The 27,731-nt window shown below is 37.9% G+C and overlaps 1 protein-coding gene across 3 annotated transcripts in view; it reads right to left on the minus strand.

The window, feature by feature from the left end:
- The window catches only part of EYA3 (EYA transcriptional coactivator and phosphatase 3), a 124,019-nt gene that overhangs the window by 66,371 nt on the left and 29,917 nt on the right, over positions 1-27,731 (minus strand). For 2 of the 3 annotated variants that reach the window (XM_032759489.2, XM_032759491.2), the window contains exons 2-6: positions 25,443-25,543; positions 15,534-15,577; positions 9,393-9,472; positions 5,631-5,697; positions 2,369-2,505 (exon numbers count right to left, since the gene is read on the minus strand). In XM_032759489.2, coding sequence (XP_032615380.1) covers positions 2,369-2,505; positions 5,631-5,697; positions 9,393-9,472; positions 15,534-15,577; positions 25,443-25,475 — 361 coding nt within the window. In that variant the 5' untranslated portion in view covers positions 25,476-25,543. Of the gene's footprint in view, positions 1-2,368; positions 2,506-5,630; positions 5,698-9,392; positions 9,473-15,533; positions 15,578-25,442; positions 25,545-27,731 lie in introns of those variants that run through there. The other variant, XM_058444313.1, reaches the window with a different exon arrangement.

A 27,731-nucleotide genomic window follows, 5' to 3' on the forward strand; every position in this document is an offset into this window, starting at 1 on the left:
ACAATGTATCAAAATCTTGATTTCGAAAGAAAGAAATCAAGTGTTTTCTCCTACTTAATTCAACACATTACCAAAAAAAGCCACACAATAAAACACAAGAAAACAACTTTTCAAAATACAGTCACTTTTAAAAGTTTTACAAATCTCTCTTATAATTTCTCTGGTAAATTCTGAGAATATGCCATCTCTATCATTCACATTACCCCAACCAAAATCTCTCTCCAGTAAGTCTCATACGTTACTTAAAATCAAATTTAAGCTAATGATTATCTCTTCCTGAATTAGATAGAAGAAATTGTGAAACACAAGTCTTCCTTGCCCTCAAATATTAAACAAAACCAGATTATTAAAGGAGCCTGTTATTAACAATATTACCAACATACAATATAAACATGTATCCTTTGAAGTTTTAATAGAGATCTATTTACTTTACAGAATTTTTTTCTTTTTTAATGTATTAATGTGTGTGTTTTTTGTTTTTTTTTTTTTGAGACAGTCTTGCTCTGTCGCCCACGCTAGAGTGCAGTGGCGCCATCTCGGCTCACTGCAACCTCTGTCTCCCAGGTTCGAGTGATTCTCATGCCTCAGCCTCCTGAGTAGCTGGGATTACAGGTGCCCACCACCATGCCCAGCTAATTTTTTTTTGTATTTTTAATAGAGACAGGGTTTCACCATGTTGGCTGGGCTGGCCTCGAACTCTCAGCCTCAAGAGATCTGCCCAAAGGGGGCCAGGCGTGGTGGCTCATGCCTGTAATCCCAGCATTTTGGCAGGCCGAGCTGGGCAGATCACTTGAGGCCAGGAGTTCAAGACCAGCTGGCCAAAATGGTGAAACCCTGTCTCTACTAAAATACAAAAATTAGGCAGGCTTGGTGGTGCACAGAGCGAGACTCTGTCTCAAAATAATAATAATAGTTTAAGGGAAATATAGTGATCATTTAAAAAATTATATCTAGGATCCATACACACACAGAATTATCTTAGGTATTCCATAAATCATGCTCAGAGATGTAATAGGAGTTGTATTTAATATTGAACAGCAGGAATGATCAACTGTTGTAAAGGGCTTGGGCTTGCTAATAATAATTCAAATCAAAACAGAAGATTTAAAAAACTATAATTTAAAAATTATAATTGCTAGCCTATTATTACTCAGCTGTTGAAAAATCAGCTTTAAATAACCAAAAAGAAATAAACACAAACATATTCACAGAGAGGTCTCCTTTCAAAAGGTCCATTCAGTGTTGGCTGGTTAATCATATCATAAATATAAGATCTGAGTACCCTGGCTGGTACTAACGAGCATGGAAACATGGATATACAAACGGGGAAACAAGAAAATTTGTTTGCCATTTCACATGAAGTTATCAACCCCACTACTATTAAACATAACTCCCAATTCTTGTTTCTAGCAGTTACCAGGAGCCAAAGAATTCTAACAAGCCTAAAAGTAAGAAAGCTGCCAATATCATAAAAGAGTAGCCAAATGGGTCAGGAGAAACAGGAATGCGGAAACTAGATGCAGGTACATTAATACATCCAGAATCTATGTGGTCATCTGTCTGGAAAATTTTTCTAATTCGTAGCTTGATTAAATAAAGTCTATAGAAATAAAATTTTGTTACATATTACATATTTTTAAATAATATAGTATTCTTTTAATTTTCTGACACCCATTTCAGGAAAGCAGGGAAGGAGCAATGAAGCACACTGCATTTACACACATAGAAAAAATAAGCACAGATATTAAGTGCCCAAAGAACCTTAAAGTGACTTCTGATAAATCATTTTAATTTATAGTTCATGTCCAAGACACCTAAAACCAATGAAAATAACTCCCTAGGCACATAAGATTATAAGAAAATTGGGGATTTCCGGTATTCTAAAATGACTTTTTGGTTCAGCAGAACAATATCTGATCAGTTTTGGGTGGGGTTAGGGGAGAAAGGAGAGGGAGAAGTTGGCAAAAAAAAAAAAAAAAACCAAAGAGCAAACTATGATACATATTCAGACTACCTGGTTTTAGCAAGAAATTGGCCACCTTGAAAAATATTTATTATGCTTTCCTAATGACAGTACCATACTACATTGTATATAAAGTAAGTCAAATCGATAGCAAATCCTCAAAGAATTTACCAAACACTTGAAGATTCCAAGCTTCAGGGTCAAGACTTAGTACATATACAATAGCTAAACGAGTACTGAAAAACTATGATTTTTTTATTACGTGCATCAAACATACTGTTGCAAATTTGCATACCCAACCACATATGTAACCAAGTGCTCTGTAAAGAATGACGCATGGCTGATCAAAGTTTCTGGGGAATAAAATCAACATTCTTAGAAATTGTTTACAATAGAGTGCCTTACCAAAAGGAGGTAGTCCATACGTTTGGGTTGCCTGAGGGTAGACAGCATAGGGTTGAGTCTGCTGTAGTGTCTGGTATTGAGTCTGCCCAGGGTAAGCAGTTTCCGAAACAGGAACTGAGAGAATATGTGCATAAGGTCTAGAAAATTTCAAGAAAACAAAAACTTTTGTGTGATTTACTTTAGTAACGAAAAAATAGGTAAAATAGCTACCACCACTAACAGCAAAGAATCTGCAACAAGGAGACTAATCTTCCACACAAAATGGCTCTTTTTTAAAATTTTTTATTTTTGAGACGGAGTCTTGCTCTGTCGCCCAGGCTGGAGTGCAGTGGCATGATCTCAGCTCATTGCAGCCTCCACCTCCCTGGTTCAAGCAATTCTTCTGTCTCAGCCTCCCAAGTACCTGGGATTACAGGCACTCACCACCACGCCTGGCTAATTTTCATATTTTTAGTAGAGATGGTGTTTCACCATGTTGGCCAGGCTGGCCTCGAACTCCTGACCTCAAGTGATCCACTTGCCTCGGCCTCCCAAAGTGCTGGGATTACAGGTGTGAGCCACTGCGCCCGGCCTAAAATGGCTCTTATGATCAGAAAGTAGAAGCCTTTCCTCCTTTCCAGGTTCTACTATCATCAACCCAAGGAACAATTTTATGAAAAATTTAATAGTTCCAAACATCCCTCCAAGTTCCAATTATCCTACAAACATTTCTAGTGTGCTACATGCATGGCCCTATGTGAGACACAAGGATGGATTAAACTCGTTCATGCCCTTATGCCTACATCTAGAATAAAATCCTAATATAATAGAAAACTAAGAGAACAAGATTGGCAATTGGCTGTCATTCTCCACCCCGCCCCTTGAACCAAACTAAAGTTCTGAGAGGGAAAGTGAGACTGGAAAAGCGGGTGAGGCTGGTGGAGAAAAGGCAAGCAAACACATCAAGAAATGGAAGTAGAGATGGGTTCCAATATCCTCAAATCAAGTCTACAAAACAGAACCCAGGTAAGTAACAAAATCTGGGAAGTTCCAGACAGGACTCAATCTCCTCGATGATATTTAAGTCAGGGCATACTGCCACTAGTTGGTGCCACCATATCAGGGACAGCTAGAGATTTCAGCAGTGAAACTCCTGGGACTTTACACTAGCTAGCAGATATAATCATTTCATCCATGATATTGCACTGAATTTTTAGATACCAATTATTTCATTTGGTGAGTTACACTGTATATATAAGTAAAAAAGAAAATGCTATTTGTACCATGTAAGCATAATAAAATATAGCAGGGGGTGTTTTAAAGGGGAATTTTTTTTTTTTTTTTTCACCTTTGGGGGAAGAGGAAGATGAAGAAAGACCATAAAGAAGTGATATACTAACTGAGCAGATAAAAGGTACAGAATTGGGAGAGAAAGGGTGTTCTAGGACAAGAAAAAAGCCCTGCCAGGGTACAGAGTAAGGAAAGCAAGGGCTTCCGCCTGCAAAGAGCACAGATAACTAAGGGAAGTGTATTAAGAGAAGTAGCGAGAGAAAGGAAGCAAAGACCTTGAATTCCAGGCTAAAAGGCAAATCTGAAACTGAGAGCCACTGAAATTATTGAGCAAAGAGTGACAAGATCAGAGCTGTTCTTTAATAAAGATTATTTTGACACTGCTTTGTAAAATGGTTTAGAAAGGGAGGAGAAACTGGAAATGGAGATCCAGTTAAAAAACAGTTCAGGTAAGTAATAAAAAGGTCTGAATTAAGATAGAATAATTAAGATAGCTAATAAGGAATTCTGAATGTAGCAGGTATGCAAATACTTTCTGAATGAATAAATGAATTTGGAATCTGCAACATATTCACATCTCAGTAGATTCTAAAAAACTGAATTAAAAAATATCTATTCTTCTTAGCCAGATCGGAGTCCAGGAAATAGCTCAGGTTAGAGTTGTTACTAAAGTCACACGGGAATGATTTAAATCTTAGTGACCTTAAATGGATTAATCTTCAGATATGGTAAAGACCATAATGTCCTTTTTCAAACAGAGTCTTTGTAGCCCAAAGCTCAAATGTGTTTTCACATTTAGTATCTAATTTCTTCATAATAATCTCAGAGAATAGGTTCAGTCATTTCACAGAAGAAAGTCACATGAAAATGATTAGCCCAAGGACACCATTAGTGTTAATACCAGATTAAAAATTAGAGGAACTGATTGGGTTGACTTTTTAATTAGTTTATTTTTTAACTAATGAAAATTCAAAAGGTAAAAACAGATATAACCAGGGAAAAGAAAGAGTTTTCCTTTTTATAACAGCTCCATAAAGTATCTCTTGCTTTTGTTACCAATTTCTTTATGTATCCAGCAGCTGTAAGCACATAAGAACATATCCTGGCTTAATAAATGCACTTGTATGTGTCTTTGTATGCATAGGTCCATTCTTTATTATGCACAATAGGTAGCTTGGTATACACACTGTTCTGCACCTACCCACCTTGGAGATGAAAAACCTGGCTGATATTAATGCTGATCTTACCCCACGAAGGCCCAAAACATAACCTCTTAGTGACTTTAATCCACCAAACCTGTCTAACTTCAAGCCCGGTTCTACTCTGAGGACATTCCTCAATCAAGAAACTGAACACAGGCTGGGCGTGGTGGCTCACGACTGTAATCCCAGCACTTTGGGAGGCAGGCAGATCACCTGAGGTCAGCCGTTTAAAAACAGCCTGGCCAACATGGTGAAACCCCATCTCTACCAAAAATTACAAAAATTAGCTGGGCGTGGTGGCATGCCTGTAGTCCCAGCTATTCAGGAGGTGGAGGTTGCAGTGAGCCAAGATCGTGCCACTGCACTCCAGCCTGGGCAACAGAGCAAGATTCTGTCTTAAAAAGAAAAAAAAAAAACTGAACACAGACTGGACTGAGAAATTCAGTCTTGTTTTTATTAATCTGTACACTATATGTCAAGGTACAGGACAGAGAGAATGATCAGAGGTCAATCAATGATATGGTTGATCACTAACACTATTTTGCATGTTCAGTGCCTACTCATTTTAGAGTAAGCTTTTGTGTAAAATGATCCATTGCAGGCAACCATCTACTTTTTAAAAGGATACTACATAGACTATATTTAGAGGGAATTAAAAACTGGAATGACGATAGAATAAGAGAGGTAAAAATAATTTAAACATCTATCATTTTAGAGGAAAAATAATATTAAATTTTGCAATGAATCTACAGAAAAAGCATATGCATTTTGGAAATAATTATTCAACTTACTTTGCAGAATACATTTGTGAGGTATAATCATTGGATGAGCGAGGGATGTAATCGGTGCATGTCATAACTGAAAGAAAGATAATATCACCAGGTTAAAAAGTTAGAACCTTTCGAAAATGGAATGGGAAAACTGCACATCTCACTGTATAGTCTTTCAAACTAATTAACGGAATACAGCTTGGACACCAGATAGAAAGACTATGTGGTAGAAAATATCTCACTTTTTTGTTTATACATGTGTTTACAGACTTCCAGAGGCAGTTAAAAAAAGAAGGGTGGGGTATGGAAAAGAGCTGAAGGTTGGTAAGGATCTCTACCTTTACCCATTACTGATCTAAAATAATAGATGAAGCAACCTCCTAAGCTCTCAGCTATGCTGATAGGCAAACTTAAAAAGCAAGCTCTATGTCTAGAAAACCACATTATTCTACTTCAGCTTATTTGTTCTTTAAGTGCTTACTATATTGAGTAAAAGCCTTAAGAATGACTTGCAGGAAAACAGATTTGGGGGAAGCACCCAACCTTATTTTAAAACCACTGCTACTGCTATGCATAATCAACAGCAGAAGAGATACAAGTATGCTTCTATACTACTATTTTTTCTGTTTTGTAGTGAAGGCTTTAAGTTTGGCAAACCAGAGACAGACATGAGGAACTGATGTGATGCTCTGATGAACTCTCGAAGACTTTTCCAGCTATTGTCCTCTTGACGCCCATGACTTCATCTGGAATAGCTGCTATGAAGGCTTGGCCCTCATGATTACTACTTCTGGTATGAACGCTGTAAATATCTCATTAAAAGTGAACCAATTAACTTTATGTCTAATTAGGTTCCCTGGAAGAGTGCCTGACCCAAAAAGAGAACCCTGATCAAAAGCAGATGAGGGGCCAACTCAAATGCTCAAGAGCAAGACAAATCAACACCTGTGAGTTTATTACAGAAGAGCTTGTCCAATGCTATTGTTTGAGGTATTTAAAAATAATTATTGGAGATCACATTCACCTCTAATCATTTTGACAAAAATGAAGGAGATGTCAATTAGATCTAAAGTTTTGACAATCCATTGCAAAGAATGTAAGGTAAGTTTATTTGAATTCTACACAATGGTTCTCAGTTGACACATACATTAAAAAACTCAAACCGTTATCTTCCTCCAATTTAATTTAATTCTGGAAGGAATCAACAACATCCTAGGAGACTGAGGCCAATTTTCACTTCTCTGGAGAATGAATGAGACTTGATCTTGGCAGTACTTGGGAACCACAAAATGATTATAAACAGTCAAGATATAATATCCTATTATACTATAGGAGAATCAAGTAAGTAATATGCCGGCTTGGACTAGAATAGCAACAGTGGGGATGAGGCAAAGAAGTTGAAATATATTCTGAAGGTAATACTAACAGGACATTCTGATGGATTTGACGTAGAGAATGAGGAAAATGGGGAACACAAGACGATTCCTAGGTTTTTAGTTTGAGCAATTAGACGGAGAGTAATACCACTTCCTAAGATGGGCAAGTTTGGGAGAAAAGTGTATGTCATGGGGGCTAAAGGAATCGAAAGTTCTTTTTTGAACATCTTAGGTATGATTTTCCTTCCAGTAAAGATGTCAAACAGGCAGTTTGATACATAAATGAAATCGGGGAGAAGTCAGACTGGAAATATCAATATGGAATTCATTAACCATGTACAAGATATTTAAAGTAATGTAATGGATGGGAGAATCCCAAAAGAAAAAAGATGGTACTTAGAATTAAGCCCTGAGGCCCACCAAAGAAGGGCCATCAAAGGGGAAAGGTGGGAGGAAAAGTCGTGAGAGTGAGAATGTGAGGAGAAATGTATTCTAGAATTTACAACATGAAAATAACTAATGGCCTTGACGACAGCAGTTTCATTGGAAGAGTGAGGACAGAAGCTAAATTTGAGAGGCTGGAAAAGTGAATGGGAGGTGAAAAAGCAAGTGAGGGCAACTCTTGCAGAAGTTCTGATATGTCACAGAACAAAGAGAAGGTCCATAACTAGTAACAGATGTGGAGCCAAGGGCGGGGGGTGGGGGGAGCAGTGTTTATGTTTTAAAATGGTAAGATGTTTCTTTACTGACAGGAAGGACAAAAAGAGAAGACAGTGATGACACACAAGTGGTGGCAGGAAAACTATAGTACCAAAGTCCTTGGGAAAGGTAAAAATGGATAGCATATGAAACACAAATAATAGGCTCTATATCTGACAGGAGCAAGTATACTGCTTACATCCTGACAAGAAGGAAACGGCTGGGTGTGGTGGCTCATGCCTGTAATCCCAGCACTTTGGGAGGCTGAGGCCGGCAGATCACTTGAGGTCAGGAGTTCGAGACCAGCCTGGCCAACATGGTGAAACCCCATCTCTACTAAAAATACAAAAATTGGCCAGGCGTGATGGTGTGTGCCTGTAATCCCAGCTATTCGGAAGGCTGAGTCAAGAGAACGGCTTGAACCTAGGAGGCAGAGGTTGCAGTGAGCGGAGATCTCGCCATTGCATTCCAGCCTCGGTGACAAGAGCGAAAATCCATCTCAAAAAAATACAAACAAACAACAACAAAAAAATACAAAAAGTAGCTGGGCATGGTGGCATGCGCCTGTAATCCCAGCTACTTGGGAGGCTGAGGCAGGACAATCACTTGAACCCAGGAGGCAGAGGTTGTAGTGAGTCAAGATTGCGCCACTGCACTCCAACCTGGGCAACAAAGCAAGACTCCATCTCAAAAAACATAAAAAAAAATAAAGAACAGAATGAATAGGATGACAGTCTAAAGTAAAAATAGAAAGGTAGGGGAAGTATAAATGTAGACTTCAAATGAACCAAAATTTTTATTTATTTTATTTTATTTTATTTTTTGTAGCGAGGAGGTCTTACTTTGTTGCCCAGGCTGATCTCAAACTCCTGGCCTCAGGTGATCCTCCTGCCTCAGACTCCCAAAGTGTTGGGATTACAGACAAGATCCACCATGCCCAGCTGAACCAAAGTATTTGAAGGAAAAAAGGAAATTATTTGGAAGAAGCAAGAATACTCAACTTACTTACTTCCTGACCCTGAAGTATGTAAAGTATAAGATTTTAGGGAACAGGTCTTTTTCTTGGGGATGAGTGGGATATTCAAGAAATTAGAGGAGACATTTTATCGATTAGAGTGGTTTTCCACAATATGGACAGTTTCCCACATGGACCAGAATCATCTGGCTAACTTGTCAAAAATGCAGATTCCCTATCCACATCAGATCTACTGAAGGATAATCATTGGAGGTGAAACTAGAATTCTACATTACAAACGAGTATTCTAGATGATTCTTATGTAGGCTAAAGGTCTGAGAACCACCAGAATCGAATCACCTTGGAGGAAACACTATATAGAACTCAAGATACACCTTTTAAAAAAAGTTACACCTTTTTAAAAAATATACATAGGAAGTATATATGGTTAAGTATAATTGTCTCTGATTTTCTGTAAGACACTATTACCTTTAGAACATCCAATCTCAAAACAAAAATAAAATCATGGAGTGTGACCCCTCGGGTGAGTGGATTCCATGTGACCTTTTCTCAGCTGGTCTGTCAATAAAGCTTACAGGAGGGCTCAAGGATAAACACACACAAAAACAAGGATGGGAGAGCCTTCTGGATATTTTGGGACAAACAAGGCAATTATGAAAAACCAACTCTATAAGAAAAGCATTACTAGTTATAGGAATATCTGTTCAATCATGCACAGAATATGGTACTTACTTTCCTCTGACATGGGAAGGTTTGAAGCAAGGCTTGACGTTTCAGGCTTCTGATCACTGACATCTGGATTGCTTACTTGACTGGGAGAACCAAAATGAATACATTAGCCCCTGACTGATTTGCTGCATTGCTAAAAGAGATGAGATCAAACCCATTTCCTCCTAGGCTATACAAGTAAGAGGCAAAGTAAATCTTCATGATATCTTTATTGTTGATTTTTAATAACTACTTGAAGAGAGCTCAGGCCAGAGCTAGTACCCTCAGCATTCTACAGTTCTTTCTTTTTTTTTTTTTTTTTTTTTGAGATGGAGTCTCACTCTTTCACCCAGGCTCGAGTGCAGTGGTGCGATCTCGGCTCACTGCAACCTCTGCCTCCTGGGTTCAAGCGATTCTCCTGCCTCAGCCTCCTGAGTAGCTGGGATTATAGGTGCACGCCACCATGCCCAGCTAATTTTTGTATTTTTAGTAGAGACAGGGTTTCACCATGTTGATCAGGCTGGTCTTGAACTCCTGACCTTGTGATCCACCCGCCTCAGCCTCCCAAAGTGCTGGGATTACAGGTGTGAGCCATCACGCCCAGCCTACTGTTCTTTCTTATATCTCTAGATCCCTTTAGTTTTTATATAATTCAGAAATTCCAGCTAAGTCATTGGCAAGTCAGATTTTTCTTTAACACCATATGGTAAAACATCGCTCTGCCACTTTTTTAAAACTGTATATATTATATGTTTATGGGGTACAATGTGATGTTTTGATATATAAAACACCTTTCACTTTTTTGTGAAAAAAAGTATGTGAAAACACTTAAGTTCTATGCTTTTAGCAATTTTGAAATATACAATGCTATATTATTTATTACAGTCACCATTCTGTGCAACAGTGCTCTGTTAACTTGCTCCCGAAGTACCACAGGAAGGTAGGGAGATGTTTGATTTCAGACAGTTGTTCTCGATCAGCTACAAACCATAATCATATGAGAAGTGTTTTCAAATTACACGTTTGGGCCGGGTGCGGTGCCTCACACCTGTAATCCCAGCACTTTGGGAAGCTGAGGCGGGCGGATCACTTGAGATCAGGAGTTTGAGACCAGCCTGGCCAAGATGGCAAAACCCCGTCTCTACTAAAAATACAAAAATTAGCCAGGCGTTGTGGTGAACGCCTGTAGTCTCAGCTACTCGGGAGGCTGAGGCCTGAGAATCGCCTGAACCCGGGAGGCAGAAGTTGCAGTGATTGGAGATGGCACTACTGCACTCCTGCCTAGGTGACACAGTGAGACTCTGTCTCAAAAACAAAACAAACAAACAAACAAACAAAAATTATACGTTTGTTTCCAAGCAGGGGTTCTAAACCTTGAGGATTCATTCTACTATATTTCTCTTATCTCCCAGTTAAATAAAACACAAACACCTCATTTTCTATTTGTTATTATAGCCAGGACTAAGCAACATCATTTTTTTTTAACTTATAAGGAAAATTAAGAGAAATTGCGAATGATAAGTCACATAAACTGGGAGGACAAGTCATTATGTTAGATAGTTTAATGCTGGGGAGATTCCACAGAAATTCTGGAATGAAGATTGTCCTAACTTTCATTCTTCAAAATGTTCTCCCTTTTCCATCTACTCTACTTTTCCTTCTTCAGTTATTATCTCCCATTATAGCACAGTGGTTAGGAGTGGTGGTTCTAGAGTCAGGGACCGCTCAAGTTCATATTCTACTCTGCCAATAACTAGCCCTATGACCTTGGACAAGTCACTGAACTTATCTGTTCCCCCCTTTCTACATCCGTCAACGAGAATAAAAATGAAACCTAGCTCACAGGGCTGTTAGGAGGACTAATAAGTTAATGTTTAGAGCAACGCTAGAACATAGTAAGCAAACTTTAACTGTAACTGTTATTATATTACAACTTCTTCAAAGCCCAGGCATCATTCCTACATTCATGCACCCTAGAAAGAAACCTGCTTTGTTCTTCTACACTCTAGGGAGAGGTGGAAGACACTGTACCAGAGGTTCCATATATCCGGAAAGATAATGCTGACTAATCAAAGGTAAGAGTAGCTTCTACACAGCAAAATTGTAAAAAGAAATGTTGCTTATATAAAAAATACATAGCACCAGAATTTACAAAGTTCTCGTATCATTTCTGAAACTGACTTCTAATATTCAAGTATAATAAGGGTTTTTTTTTAATGGTATATATTTATTTATTATTGTTTGGTTGGTTTTTGTTTTTTTGAGTCAGGGTCTCACTCTGTCACCCAGGCTGGAGTGCAGTGGCTCGATCATGGCTCCCGCAGCTTTGACCTCCTGGGCTCAAGTGATCTTCCTATCTCATCCTCCCAAGCAGCTGGGACTACAGGCATGTGCCACCACACCCAGCTAATTTTTGTAATTTTTGTAGAGATAGGGTTTCATCATGTTGCCCAAGCTGGTCTCAAACTCCTGGTCTCAAGCAATCCGTCTGCCTCAGCATCCCAAAGTGCTGGAATTACAGGTGTGAGCCACAGTGGCCAGCTTTAATGGTATATTTTGAATGTTCAAATAATTTTTCCTCATTTGTAATTAATTTTAAAGCTAAATCCCCAAGTAAGGTTCATTTTTATCTTGTTACTCAAATGTTTATATTTTTGTAATAGAACTTAATGTACTAAGATGTGATTATGGAAATTGAAGGGTAAGGACAATAAATTATATGGAATAGTTGTGTCAGTTTCCCAAACTGGGTGATTTATTATAATGACCTGAATAGTTAATAAAAATACAGACTTCTAGACCCCATCTCACACCTACTTACATAGAATTACCAGGAGAAGGGCATAAAATTGAACCAGAATTTTTCTGACATCAATAACTAGTTTGACTTCTACATGTACCTGGTTAAGTCTGAGGTTCACTGTTACACCCACTGTTGAAGACTATTTGTAGATTCTATATCTTAGAAAGTGGTGATATTTCTATGATCCAGTATCCACTGGACCAGTTCCTAAAACCCAATGGTCCTAGAATATTATGCTATAGCAACATCCCGTACATACTCAACTGAGCATCTAGAGAATAAATAGAAACAACAGCACCAAGACAGTGAATTAACTCTAGCACTTGTTAAATATTTAAATTATTATCCTTAGAGAAATGACATACTGCCTCAAAATATAATTATTTTCAAAGTTATATAAACATAAATTTTGCTTAACAATGAATACACCATGAAAAAACAATTGCTCTAAAATAAAATGACCAAAAAAACCCAACAACATCCAAGTCCATAAAGTGGCATGAAAAATACCTCCTTCTCATTCAAAAGAACTATTAACAACACAAACAACAGGTGAATGGATAAAGAAAATGCGGAACAGACACACAATGGAGTATTACTGAGCCTTAAAAAGAGGAAATTCTGACACATGCTACAAATGGATAGACCTTAAAGACATCATGATGAATCACAAAAGGACAAATACTGTATGACTCCATTTCTGTGAGGTACTTAGAGCAGTCACAATCATGCAGACAGAAAGTAATGGTGGTTGCCAGGAGCTGGAGATGGGGGAATGGAGAATATTGTTTAGTGAACATGGAATTTCAGTATGGAAAGATGACTAAAGTTCTAGAGATGAATGGTAGTGATGGTTGCAAGACAAAGTGATTGTACTTAGTGCCACTAAACTGTACACTTAAAATGGTAAATTGTATATTGTGTGTATTTTATCATAGTAAAAAAATTGCTGAAGGTAAAAGAAGAGATAATTGCAGGAAAAGATGAAGGTGATGGGTTCTTTCAAACAACTGGAGAGGTTAGCCTTCGATAAGAGCAAGGGAATTTCAGAGGAAAGACAAACAAAATCCAAGAGAAGCAGATTAAGTAGGTAGATTTGGTGACAGAGAAGGGAGATGCCCCTAATCTCTCTTTGGACTAGGGAGCAAGATCCACAGCTGAGTGAATGGAAACAGCAGGAAAGGGAGGGAAAAGGGAGAAGGCAGGGGAAAAGGAGGGAGAGAATAAAAATTAAGATGATTTTAGAGGCTGGGAAATCAGACATACCAGGAAAGAGGCTTAAGTGCCTGTTTTAGATCTAATCATGAATAGAAACTAAGAACAGTTAGCACAATTTTGTGTTTTTCTCTCACAATGTACAAGTGATTGGTAATAAGTATAGAATAGGTGGCTAGTTGGGTTTAAGCAGGGTTGTGGTTTTGCTAGGCAAGTATGACAGAAAAAAGTGAGGAAGTTAAGAATGTTTGTAAGGGACTAATTACAGTAGATCTTAAGTTTATTTTTCTTTCTTTTTTTTTTTTTTTAATGAGACAGCATCTTGCTCTGCCACCAACCCAGGATGGAGTTCCATGGCGCAATCTTGGCTCACCACAACTTCTGGCCCCTGGGCTCAAGCAATCCTCCTGCCTCAGCCCCGAGTAGCTGGGACTAAAGGTGTGCACCACCATTCCTGGATAATTTTTTGTGTGTTTTTTATAGAGATGGCGTCTTGCTATGTCACCCAGGCTGGTCTCAAACTACTGAACTCAAGCGATCTGCCCACCTGGACCTCCAAAAGTGGAGCCACCAACCACACCTGGCCAGTTAAGTTGCTTTTTTTTTTTTTTTGAGACAGAGTCTTTGTTGCCCAGGCTGGAGTGCAGTGGCGCATTCTTGGCTCACTGTACCCTCCACCTCGTGGGTTCAAGCCATTCTCCTGCCTCAGTCTCCCAAGTAGCTGGGATTATAGGCTCGAGCCACCACGCCGAGCTAATTTTTGTGTTTTTAGTAGAAACAAGGTTCCGCCATGTTGGTCTCTTATAAGGAAAAAACTAAAGTTCTTTTTAAGGGGTGATGGTGAAAATATGACAGATGATTTAATTGATGGTTTAAGACATCATATGGCTAGCTTGGCAGTTCCAGAATAAATGAGCTGGGATGATAGTGTGTGGAGGTAAAAGTGCAGGATTCTTGAAATTAATGTGGTAGAGGTGATGCAGTTACTGGCTCATATAGTTGGCACACAAACGACAGAAGGTAAGAACTGTGGAAAACTGAAAACCATGGTATGAAGAAGCCAAACTGTGAGGTGCAAGCTGCCTCTTTTCTTTTTTTTTTTTTTTTTTTTTTTTTGAGATGGAGTCTCGCTCTGTCGCCCAGGCTGGAGTGCAGTGGTACGATCTCGGCTCACCACAAGCTCCGCCTCCCAGGTTCACACCATTCTCCTGCCTCAGCCTCCTGAGTAGCTGGGACCACAGGTGCCCGCCAACACGCCTGGTTAATAATTTTGTATTTTTAGTAGAGACGGGGTTTCACCGTGTTAGCCAGGATGGTCTCAATCTCCTGACCTCGTGATCCACCTGCCTCGGTCTCCCAAAATGCTGGGATTACAGGCGTGACCGTGCCCGGCGCAAGCTGCCTCTTTTCTATAAGAGGAGTGGCATTAATGACTAAGTCATTTCATAACCGTTTGGTAATTAATACAAAATCTCTTGGATTTTATTTCGCTTATGCTTCCTATTCTGTATATTGTACGTTTGACTGAAGAATATGGTGCTTTTCATCTTTACCATTGAGTCTCCTCTATGTAGCACAGTGCCTGATATACAACATGAGTTTGGTACATATTGTTGAATAAATAATGAATGCATAAAAACAAATCAGTGCACATGTTTCAGGAAAAAACTATTTGGAAAAGAAATTTTAATCTTAAGCCGGGCATGGTGGCTCACACCTGTAATCCCAACACTCTGGGAGGCTGAGGCGGGCGGATCACGAGTTCAGGAGATCGAGACCATCCTGGCTAACACGGTGAAACTCCGTCTCTACTAAAAATACAAAAAATTAGCCGGGTGTGGTGGCGGGCACCTATAGTCCCAGCTACTCAGGAGGCTGAGGCAGGAGAATGGTGTGAACCCGGGAGGTAGAGCTTGCAGTAAACTGAGATTGCGCCACTGCACTGCAGCCTGGGAGACAGAGCTAGACTCTGTCTCAAAAAAAAAAAAAAAAAGAAATTTTAATCTTAAACCAAATAGTTTCAAAATGTAACAGCTGATGGTAAGAACCAAAAAGAGGGCAAAGCATGCCCATACGCTAATCAACATGTGAAAAAAAAAAAAAAAACTTATGAGTAGTTCATTAAAAAGAAAGCAAACTTTACATACCTTATAGTTTGCTCTCCTGATTCCTGCATCTTGGCTTTTTTCACCTGCAAAAACAAATATACAAAGGTTATCAGTGTACTTGATCTGTTTTTTAAATCATTTAGCTACTCAAACAACAGGCTATTAACTATTACAGGATAACTTTTAATTTCGTTTAGTTTAGATTTAATTAACCCTTGTTATATTTTAGAGCTAGAAATGAAGTTTGTTTTTTAAATGGAGCTCTTCTTTTTAATGAAAAAAGTGTTCTTCTGATTAAAAAAACACTGTTTACCAGAATTTTTACTCAAGGTAGACAGAATGTTTACTAGGATAAAGTATCCAAGCTTTGATACAAACTAGTTGGTTTTATACTGTAACAGGCAAATTATATTTAAACAAACAGTAAAGATGGCAATCTAAGTATCACCTACTCATTTATTTAACAAAAATGGCTTTATACTTGTTAGTTTAGTGTCAAAAATTAATATGAATTCTTATCAGGTTACCAGTAATTTAGAAAATATTGTTAACCCTGTATTTTTTTTTTCATATTTCACATTTTCTATTTCCTTCTGGGGAGAAGGCACTCCCATTGAAACAGTGTAAGAATCCACAAATGAAAGATAATGGTTAATACTGATGGATTTTTCTGTTTTCATATTATAGAGAATTTGATTTTAGAACTCTCTGGTTAGAACTGGTTGTAGTAGAAACATGTCTAATGTGCTTAGCCATTCAAATTATGAATATTTAAAAGTATTTCAAGCTAATAGAAGAAGGCAGAAACTCTCCTAGATAATTTGAAGCAAACGTATCAGGTGGAATCATAGATATTTAATATTACATTGACTATTTCAGACAAGGTAAATAATACATGCAAGCCCCATAAAATTTGTCATGGCCACATATTCCTCATGAGAATACACAACCATGACCAAACACTCTTGGTTCCTTGCTTATGGCACGTCAAAATGTGTTCCATGCAATGTTCTCTTAATTTTCATAGGTACCAAAAAGGAGAAAATAAAGAAACAAAGGCAATTTAAAAAAACATTTCTAAATTTAAAACAAAAATTACATTAAAGCATTTGAAGCAAAAACAAAAAACAAAACCTTGAAGTGGGCAAATCCTGATTAAGCATGACATTAAATCCAAAAGCCATAAAGGAGAAAATAGATATGATTACACAAAAATTTTAAACTTCTATATGATAAAAGACACCGTAAAACAACCAGGAGGTTGAGGGATTCCAGGATAGTATGCAGACTATGACAAAAAAATCTAACTGTATTACTAATGTATATGACTATCTCACTGAAAGAGGTGAGGGAAATATGATCTGACCTAGATAATATAGGAAAACAGTGTTTTGCCTGGAAACTATAAGGCTAAAGACAAGAAAAATTCAACTATCTAGTTTATCTGCCTGCCATAATTTCACAAATGACAAAATATAGCCTTTTTTTATAAAATGTTCTGCCCTTCCTACCTAAAGATGATAGTAGTTACATATGGTCAGATAATAATGTACTCTTCCAATAGTGGAGAAGAATTTATGTTTAGCTCATCCAAAGACTCTTTGCTATCAAAGAAATGTAATTATGAGCTGGTTGGCTGAGTAACCGAAACAGTCTATACTCTTCAAACAGTAATTTAAACAAAGAAAATTAGAGCACTGAGGAGTCTAACTTATCACAGTCTTCATTTTATTAGAGGTATAGAGCAACAAATTTAGCTAATCAACTCCAAAAGAAAAAAGGAAAAAAAAAACGGGTCCTGGAGCAACATTTTTAAATTTACTTTTTATTTATTATTATTATTATTTTTGAGACAGGGTCTTGTTCTGTCACCCAGGCTGGAGTGCCATGGTGTAATCTCAGCTCACTGCAACCTCTGTCTCCCAGGTTCAAGCAGTTCTTGTGCCTCAGCCTCTCGAGTAGCAGGGACCACAGGTGCACACTACCATGCCCAGCTAATTTTGCTATTTTTTCTATTTTTAGTAGAGAACGGGTTTCACCACGTTGGCCAGGATGGTTTCGAACTCCTGGCCTCAAGTGATCCACCCACCTTGGTCTCCCAAAGTGCTGGGATTACAGGCGTGAGCCACTGTGCCTAGCCAAAAATTTATTTACTTTCAAGAAAGAACTATGCTTCTTTACTACGCTTCTTCACTTTTAATTTATTACCGTGCCAATCCAGTGCAGAGTATATATTCATAAATAGAAAGGGAGAAAATGTATCTAAAGTCATATCTACCAAGCAGAAAAGTCTGGGGAAGGAAAAGGTGTTACAATGTATTTTTATTTTTTATTTATTTATTTATTTTTTTACCTCATATGGCCCATTGTTTGTCTTGATTTGAGCAATTATGCCCCCCTCTAAGGCAGGGATAGGAAGCATGTACTAACTAGGCAGTAGAGGCAGGTAAATTAACTAAAGAAGACAGACAGATTTTACTCAATTATAGAAGTATCAGTTCAAACAATACAAGCCAGAAACTGACAGAAAATGATTCCTGGTTGTTAAGAGAAATAGTAAAGATTGAGCAACAATTTTCGGGAGAGTTTACAGAGTAATATAGTACTTGCAATAATGAATACTGAAAACTACACAGCAAACTAAGCAAAGATTCAAGTAGAAACCGGTCCTATTGGGAACAATTTTCATTAACAAAACCAGTATAGGTTATACAAGCAGCTGGTATCCAAGGAATTGGGACCATACCAGGACAGTAGTGGGACAGTAATACAAGCTGCCAGTAAGTAAGAAAGCAATAAAGCTGAAAAAGCTCTGTTAAAGTGAAAAAATCAGAATCTCTTTTTGCATGACATAATTTTGTATACAGAAATCCTAACGAATCCATTAAGAAACCACTAGAACTGATAAACAAGTTCAGCAAGGCAGCAAAATACAAGACAAACATTCAAAAATCAATTATATTTCTATATACTTGCAATGAACAATTCAAAAATGAAAAAAAATCCATTCACAATAGCATCAAAAGGAATAAAATACTTAGGAATATGGCCGGGTCCAGTGGCTCACGCTTCTAATCCCAGCACTTTGGGAGGCCGAGGCAGGTGGATCACCTGAGGTCAGGAGTCCAAGACCAGGCTGGCCAACATGGTGAAACCCCATCTCTATTAAAAATACAAAAATTAGCTAGGTGTGGTGGTGCATGCCTGTAATCTCAGCTACTCAGGAGGCTGAGGCAGGAGAACCACCTGAACCTGGGAGGTGGAGGTTGCAATGAGCTGAGATTGCACCACTGCACTCCAGCCTGGGTGACAAGGCGAGACTCTGTCTAAAACAAACAAACAAACAAACAAAAAAACCTTAGGAATAAACCTAACAGAAGAAAAAGTACAATACATGTTAAAAGAAATTTAAGAAGAGCTAAATAAATGCAAAGACACCCCACATCCAGGGACAGAAGAATTCATCTTGTAAAGATGGTAATACTCCCCAAATTGATCTACAGTCAATCCAATCAAAATCCCAGCTGGCTGCATTGAAGAAATTCACAAATTGATCTTAAATTTCATATGGAAATGAAAGTGACCCAGAATAGCTAAAACAATCTTGAAAAAAAAAAAAAAGAACAAAGTTAGGGGACTCACATTTTCCCAATTCTTTTTTATTTTTATTTTTTAAGACAGAGTCTCACTCTGTCACCCAGGCTGGAGTGCAGTGGTGTGATCTCGGCTCACTGCAACCTCCACCTCCTGGGTTCAAGCATTTCTTGCGCCTTGGCCTCCCGAATAGCTGGGACTACAGGTGCGTGCCACCATGCCTGGCTAATTTTTTTGTATGTTTAACGGAGATGGGGTTTCACCATGTTGGCCAGGCTGGTCTTAGACCTCAGGTGATCTGCCCACCTCGGCCTCCCAAATTGCTGGGATTACAGGCATGAGCCACCACACCCGGCCCCATTTTTCAATTTCAAAACTTACTATAAAGCTAGAGTAATCAAGACGGTGTGGTACTGGCATAAGGATGGATATATGGATCACTGGAACAGAATTGAGAGTCCTGAAATAGACCTCTACATTTGTTGGGTCAACTGATTTTCAACAAGGGTACCACATTTACAGTCAAATTATTTTCAACGAAAGTGCCATGACGATTCAACGAAGAAAGAATAGTCTTTTCAATAAATAAAGCTGAACTCGTACCTCAAGCCATATGCAAAAATTAACTTAAAATGGATCAAAGCACTAAATGTAAAAGCTAAAGCTATAAAATTCTTAGAATATGTATGCTCTCATCACTTGTAAAAATATAGGCCGGAGGCAGTGGCTCACACCTGTAATCCCAACACTTTGGGAGGCTGAGACAGGTGGATAATGAGGTCAGGAGTTCAAGACCAGCCTGGCCAAGATGGTGAAACCCCGTCTCTACTAAAAATACAAAAATTATCCAGGTGTGGTGGCGGGTGCCTGTAATCCCAGCTACTCCGGAGGCTGAGGCAGGGAACTGCTTGAACCCGGGAGGTGGAGGTTGCAGTGAGCCGAGATAGTGACACTGCACTCCAGCCTGGGCAACAGAGTGAGGATCGCTTAAGGTCAGGAGTCTGATATCAGCTGGGCAACAAGCAAGACCCCATCTCGACAAAAAAATTTAAAAAACAGTCGGGTGTGGTGACTCACACCTGTAATCCTAGGTACTCAGCAGGCTGAGATGGGAGGATTGTCTGAGCCCAGGAGTTTAAGGATGCAGTGAGCCACGATTGTGCCACTGTACTCCAGTCTGGGTGACAAAATGAGATCCTGCCTCAAAAAAAAAAAAAAAAACAGAAAAAGAAAAAAGGAAGATGCCTTAAAATTTATTCTGGTAATGGTTACAAAACCATTTTAGAATAGACTAAAAACTACTGCACTGTATACGCTAAAAGGGTGAATTGTAGGATATGTAAATTACATGTCAATAAAGCTGTTATCTTAAAAAATGACATAATCCTATGGGCATATAATGGCTAACGATAACACAGAAAGAAGCACTGACAAATTCATAAATCAGGGTTCTATTTTTGCTTCTGCTACAATGTATAATCACACTTTAAATATAACACAGCAAGGAAACAAAAAACCCGGTATACAAATTCAGAGTATCCAGGCTCAAGACTAAGTTCTGAGAGTTAATTCACTGCATGTCTTCTCTGTATCTGTTTCTTCATCTGTAAAAAAAAGATACAACTACCTACTTCACAGGGCTCGTGTTCCAACAGCAGGAAACAGCAGCATTAACACTACAAGGATGCTGGCTGAATAAACTTAAGGATGTACACTGTTAACATAATATGTAAAGATGAAATTTAAAGAGGAAAAGAGTGAGCTGCTTATGAAAAACAAAGTGCTATGTAATTGTTAAATTTTAGTGTTATTACCATAGAAAGCAAGAACAAAGTTGAATCCCAGAAATTTCAAGACAGGCTTAAGAAACAGGACTCTCTAGTTAAGAAAATTGTATTAAGCATCTCAAATGTCATTCTGAAATTACTCTGTGATGACTTACAAGTAATGGCTCTGAAGGTTTAAACAAGAGGCAAAAGCATGCTAGTGCTAGGTAAATTGTAATCTTGGCAATAATAAATACAATGGTAGGCTAAAAGTCTTCATGGAGACTATAAAAAAGATGTTTATGTCAAGATTTATCCAACACTGTCCAACAAAGAGAAGGACACTGTTCTGTTTTACTAAAGAGTCATATTCCATATGCTAGAGGGGTAAAAGGTTTGATCATAACCTAGATGAAATTTCACACAAAAAACAATTTAATGCCATTTTCATTGACCGTGCTTACTAATAGCTATCTAATTATTAATTTGACTTCAAGAACTTAACATAAGGAAAGCAGGACCTAGAGAGGGAGGTAAGCATCCCAAATTATTAGAGAGGTAAATATTTATGGCAGAGACAACTTCCTGTTCTACCACTGCATGTTAGGTGTGACTTCTAATGGTGGCAAAAAATCTTTCTGTCTTCTCTATCAAGAAGAGTAATCTACAAACTGTAAACAATAGCATACTAAATTTTTCAAAAAGAGTTTATTCCTATATTTATAAGCAAGCACCTCAATTATTTTAAATAAGTTCTAACCCTCCAGACTCATAGAAGCTTTATCCCATAGACCTGTAACTTACAAACATGATTGCTAAACCAGTGTTTATCATCTCTGAAAAATCACAGAAAATAAGAGAGGTGCTTGAAACAGAATATAAAGAAATGAGGACAAGGTGGGGGAGCTGCTTGAGCCCAGGAGTTCAAGATCAGCCTGGGCAACAGGGCAAAACCCCGTGTCTACTGAAAATACAAAAAAATTAGTTGGGTGTGCTGGTAGTCCCAGCTACTTGGGAGGCTGAGGTGGGAGGATTGCTTCAACCTGGGAGGCGGAGGCTACAGTGAGCCAAGATGGCACCACTGCACTACAGCCTGGGCGACAGGGTGAAACCCTGTCTCAAACAAAACAAAACAAAAACAGAAATGTTTCACTACTTGGTTTGTTTGTTGTAATTTAAAGGTGATGGTAGAGAGGAATTGGGTGCTGGAAACTATAAACTAGTGCTAATTTAATGCTGATTGATGACAGTGTTCTAAAACAGATTATTGAACAGACCTTTGTAGATACCTAGAAAGGATATGACAATCACCTGGAGCTATTATATATTTTCTCTAAGAACACTCAACATTTTAATTAATAGCTTAAAGATTTAGGCTATAAATAGGTAAAGTATATGATAGAAAGCTGGAAAGAATAAGATTTTGAATTAAGGTATCAAAGGGTGATAATGTTACTTCTTCAGGGACTCTCAGTGTGTAAACTGTAGTGTGAGGTATTTCTTATTCTCAATCCACTGCTGTTCTTTATACTCTATTCTCCAAGTAGAGGCTGTACAATAATCAGTCAAAAGGATCCCCTCATCTGTGGATAAGATTCTTGCATTTTTGGGCCGGGCGCGGTGGCTCACGCCTGTAATCCCAGCACTTTGGGAGGCCGAGGCGGGCGGATCACGAGGTCAGGAGATTGAGATCATCCTGGCTAACACGGTGAAACCCCATCTCTACTAAAAATGCAAAAAAATTAGCCGGGCTAGGTGGTGGGCTCCTGTAGTCCCAGCTACTCGAGAGGCTGAGGCAGGAGAATGGCGTGAACCCCAGGGGGCGGAGCCTGCAGTGAGCCGAAATCGTGCCACTGCACTCCAGCCTGGGCGACAGCGAGACTCTGTCTCAAAAAAAAAAAAAAAAAAAAGATTCTTGCATTTTTGGAAGGTGATTTATAGTAATATAACAGTTATTTACAACTCAGTTGAGGACTGATAAGCAATAAAGGGAAAGTGAAAGAATCTGAAGTTAAAATTTATTGCACTGTGAGTTATCTCAACAAAATCTTTTTTTTTTTTCTTTTTTTGAGACAGAGTCTCACTCACTCTGTTGTCCAGGCTGGAGTGCACTGGCACAATCTCGGCTCACTGCAACCTCCACCTCCTGGGTTCAAGCGATTCTCCTGCCTCAGCTTCCCAAGTAGCTGGGATTACAGGCATGCGCCACCACACCTGGCTAATTTTTGTATTTTTAGTAGAGATGTGGTCTACCCATGTTGGCCAGGCTGGTCTCAATCTCCTGGCCTCAAGTGATCTACCCACCTCCACCACCCAAAGTGCTGGGATTACAGGCATAAGCCACTGCGTCCAGCCGATCTGAACAAAATCTTGAGGCAGAGCAAGCAATTAGTGGAGAAATAAGAGAAGGGATAATTCAATAAGGAAGAGTCAAGAAGAGACAATGGGATTAAAATAACTTCAATAATAACGACCATCAGTAACATCTCTAGGATTAAAAATATTGGCTTTATTTATCATCAACTTGGGATGGGATCATTCTTTCCACTCATATTTTATATCTCCACTACAGCCTGTGAAAAGTTGTTTTTTTACCTCAAAATGTGTCATTACTCTTCCTGTTCTATTTTAAACATTAATAAGTATTGTGTTTTCTTAGATTCTGTATTTGTCTGTTTGACATCCATTAATCACAGAGCCAAACTCAAGGCCAAAGTTGTTTTTTTATCTCCCCTGAGATCCAATGCCTACACTCTGAACCACCTCCTTTTTCTAACTCTCACACACTAAGCCCCTATTTCTCCTGCCCTAAATCATAAGTCAACCCAGGACAAAGTACCACCAGAAAACCAGGGACAGCCCATAGGCCACAAAGCCTGACAGAATTATTCAAACTAGTCAACCCTAAGCTGTTTACCCTGCCTACTTTGCTTTTCCTGTGGAAACCTCAATAAGTCTGTGGCCCGTGCCTTCCTCCCACTCTTTTCTGCCTCCTGACCAACAGTGGTACTTCCCCTGTGTGGCATGCTATGCCTCTTGTTTCAAGGGGAACTATGAGTAGACACTCAATTTTTCTTTCAGTGGCACTGATCTCTCCATGTCGTCATTCAATCACCTTTTTATATTAAGATCTGGGCACAAATCAATAAGGAAATAATGCCCTGTGACAACCATTTATAGTCAGCAGAAATTTTGGTTTTAAAGTGCTTCAATTTCTTACCTTTCTCTGAAGTAATAATCAGGTTTTGCACATCATGTTACAGAAGTTCAAGAGAATGACAAGGAAATGAAGCAGGGCAAAAGAGATAGATGACTTGTTAGCAGGTCAGCCTCACAATTCTCATTACCTTAAACAGGTAAGGAGTAACTAACAATACCCGTATTTCAACAGTATGTCAACACTTACAGAAGTCTTTTAAAAATATGACTAGACCTTTGTCTTACCACATTAAAAACTCAACGGCATAATTTTCCCTGGTACATTTAGTATCTACGATTCAGCTATTTGTTCCAATAGTGTAAATCCTAAACACACTGCTCAGGATAATTTTTAACTCTACCATTTCTCTGATAATTAAAGTCCCACCAGGGATAGGGGATCACATTTCAAATGTTTCAAAGGTCTTTTTACCAGTTGCTAATGTCTTCTTAGTTTTATACTTACCTCAACTGAGGGGGCTAAAAGAATAATGACAAAGTAATCATCAATATGCATTTCTCAATATAAAGAAAAATACTAAAAATATATTAAAGGACTTTATCATTTAAATGGGAGCTAGTACACTTAAAGAATACAATTAGAACATGAAAAACATATCTTATTATTTGCTTTCAAAATTCAAACTTTTCTAGGTTAGATTTTCATAAAGTAAACATGTACCATGCTGTATCCTCTCTTAATATGAAATGTAAGAGGCCCATGCAGGATAGCAAATTGAATTGGTATTTACCAAACTTCAGAGAAAGAAATTGAAGACAAAAGGAAAAGACCCTCTAGCATAAAAGTTATCTTAAAAGAATGACACTATTGCTTTTGTTTTTTAAATACTAAGGGCCAAAAACCAAAAAGAAGATAAACCCGTATCACCTGGGGACATTTAAAATTATTTTATTATGTTAAATATTTAAAAGAAATTAAGAATTCAATATAGTCTCTAGGTTTTTACCTGTTTTTAAGAATTAGCTAGTGGTCAAATTATAACTTCCTCACTACTACTACTTTTTTAAAAATTAACTCTCTTAAGGAAATTTAGGTAAAAACAAAACTAAATTTTCTGGTAGAAATGGTGACATACTGTCAGATCAGTAAAGAGACATCCTCTTTTATTTTCTAAAAACTGTAACACTAGCCACTTATTTTTTTAAATGACATTTCTAAATGCAATATTCATTTTGCAATGCTAAATTTTCCTTAGACTCCTTAGAATTAAGTTAGAAAAATATAACATTGTTTTCTTGAAAGGAAACAATTAAGGAATCTTTTCCTTATTTTTATTTCTAATTTGGAATATATAACTGAATAATAATTAAAATCTCTTAAGATTAGCTCTTCTACAATCAACTTTAAACTGTTAAAGGAAATACTTACTGGTTGCTCTGGTAAATCTTGCTCTTCTTCCATGAGGACCAATATTTCTTTATTATGCTTATGTGACTGGATTGCAAGTCTCTCTCAGCAGTTTTCACAATCTGTTTTTAAAAAGGAGGATTCAAAGCTTTATACACTCTTAAAGTATTATCATTGAGGCCATCAGAGAATGATTTTTTAGTATTTTGCTATCCCAAGCTTTCTACGTGAGTTCCAATGACAAAATCTCAAACCTGCACGTGGCTTTTCAAAAATGACATGCTACACCAAATCAAGAGAGGTGTACACAATGACTTTTATAATACCTTGCAAAAGCCAACATGTGGAACCACTTCTGCTGGTTACTATGGTGCCTAATGCATTGAACATTTTACAATGACAGCCATGTGCAGAAAATAAAATAATTTTTTAAGGATTAGAGTTACATTAAAAATGATAGAGACTGACCTAGCAAGTCAGCAAGTTATGATAACATCTAACCTGCTTTAATGTGGAACATTTACGTAACTGCTAACACAGACACACAGAATCACTTTAAATAGGACAAACCGGAATATCAACTAAATGCATTCACAACCAACCATCTGTCTATATGTCATCAATTTAAAGGAAAACTCAATTCTTCTGCATCTCAATAATAAAAATAAATAAGTATAGTGAAACCTTGACTTTTAGAACTAAGGAAAATAATCTTCCAAAGATAGGACCTAATTTAATTCTGAAATAATGAACTTCTACTAACTGTACTGCCCAATTATTTAAGCAAAATCTTTACATTCTCAGACCCTGCTCTTTCTGTCCTGATTTTCAAACAAAAAAGGAAAAATGGAATTCTAAGTTCACCATACCATGTCCTACTGACAGAAGACAAAGAGACAAAAATTAGAAAGCTGCATACATTATAAAAATGAAATACTCCATTTCTATCTAACAAAAGTGAAACCAGCACTTCTCCCAAAAGATGTGATTGCTTGTACATTTAATTAAAGTCACAGCTGTTTTTAGTTTTTCTACCAACCACTGTACCTAACTCACATACAAAGCTAAAGTATATAATCTTATCAAAGAAGTACTGAAAATAGACAAATAATAAGAAAACAAAACACTTGTTATGCCAGTATACCACCACTCTACTTCTATTACTCTGTCGTTTATTTTAGAGCCACACTCCAGAATGTGAAAAGGAGAGAAAACACACATAAGGTTACAATTAGATGCAAAGTTGTCCAGCTCTAACACAGCTTTATTCCCTACCCTGATGTAGAATATCAAAAGAAAAGTTTAAAGGTCAGAAGCACTTGATGCTCGATGCTCTCACGTGTAGCTCATACACATCATACACAAAGCCTCAAAAGCTAAGTTCTACTACATGACGCAGATAACTAGTGATACAGAATTACAGAGTGCAATAAGTAAAGCTCATAGGAGCTATCTTCCCTGCGCTTGTTTTGCTCAGCTTAGAACAACACAGTCAATGTGACTTAAAACTGATTCACAACTATGAAAGATCAAACATTTTTTGTTTTACTAGTTTATGTCTTAGTTTCAAATTGAAGTATCTTTTCTTTAAGGGACAATCCTTTTCATTTTATACTGTCTAAATGTACATTATGTACATATATTATTTCATCCCATTAGAAACAACAAAATAGGACCACATCATTAGGGAAATGGAATACCTTCAATACCTCATTTGAATTTTTTTTTTTTTTTTTTTTTTTTTTGAGAAGAGTTTCGCTGTGTCACCCAGGCTGGAGTGCAGTGGCGCAATCTCAGCTAACCGCAACCTCCATCTCCCGGGTTCAAGCAATTTTCCTGCCTCAGGCTCCCAAGTAGCTGGGACTACAGGCGCACCACCTTGCCCAGCTAATTTTTGTATTTTTAGTAGAGATGGGTTTTTGCCATGTTGGCCAGCCTGGTCTTGAACTCCTGACCTCAGGTGATCTGCCTGCCTCAGCCTCCCAAAGTGTTGGGATTACAGGCATACGCCCGGCCAAGTTGTTGATTTTTTGTGTGACCAGTTCTCATCCATACAAAACTTACAACATTACATGTTTTTCCTAATTGAAGGCCATGACCATAAAACTACAATCTCTAGTATATTTTCAGCAAGGGAGATAAAAGGGATATCCACTCCACCATGGGGGAAGGGTTATAAATTTCATCTCTGATAGGAGGAAGGTAAGAATAATTGTTAAAAATATATATATATGTGTATACATACTCAATAATGTGGTTTAATTTTGTTTTTAAACACAAAAACTAATTCGTTTTAAAAATCTGAATTAC

The sequence above is a fragment of the Hylobates moloch genome, unplaced genomic scaffold, assembly GCF_009828535.3.
Source record: "Hylobates moloch isolate HMO894 unplaced genomic scaffold, HMol_V3 SCAFFOLD_9, whole genome shotgun sequence".
Classification (NCBI taxonomy): domain Eukaryota; kingdom Metazoa; phylum Chordata; class Mammalia; order Primates; family Hylobatidae; genus Hylobates; species Hylobates moloch.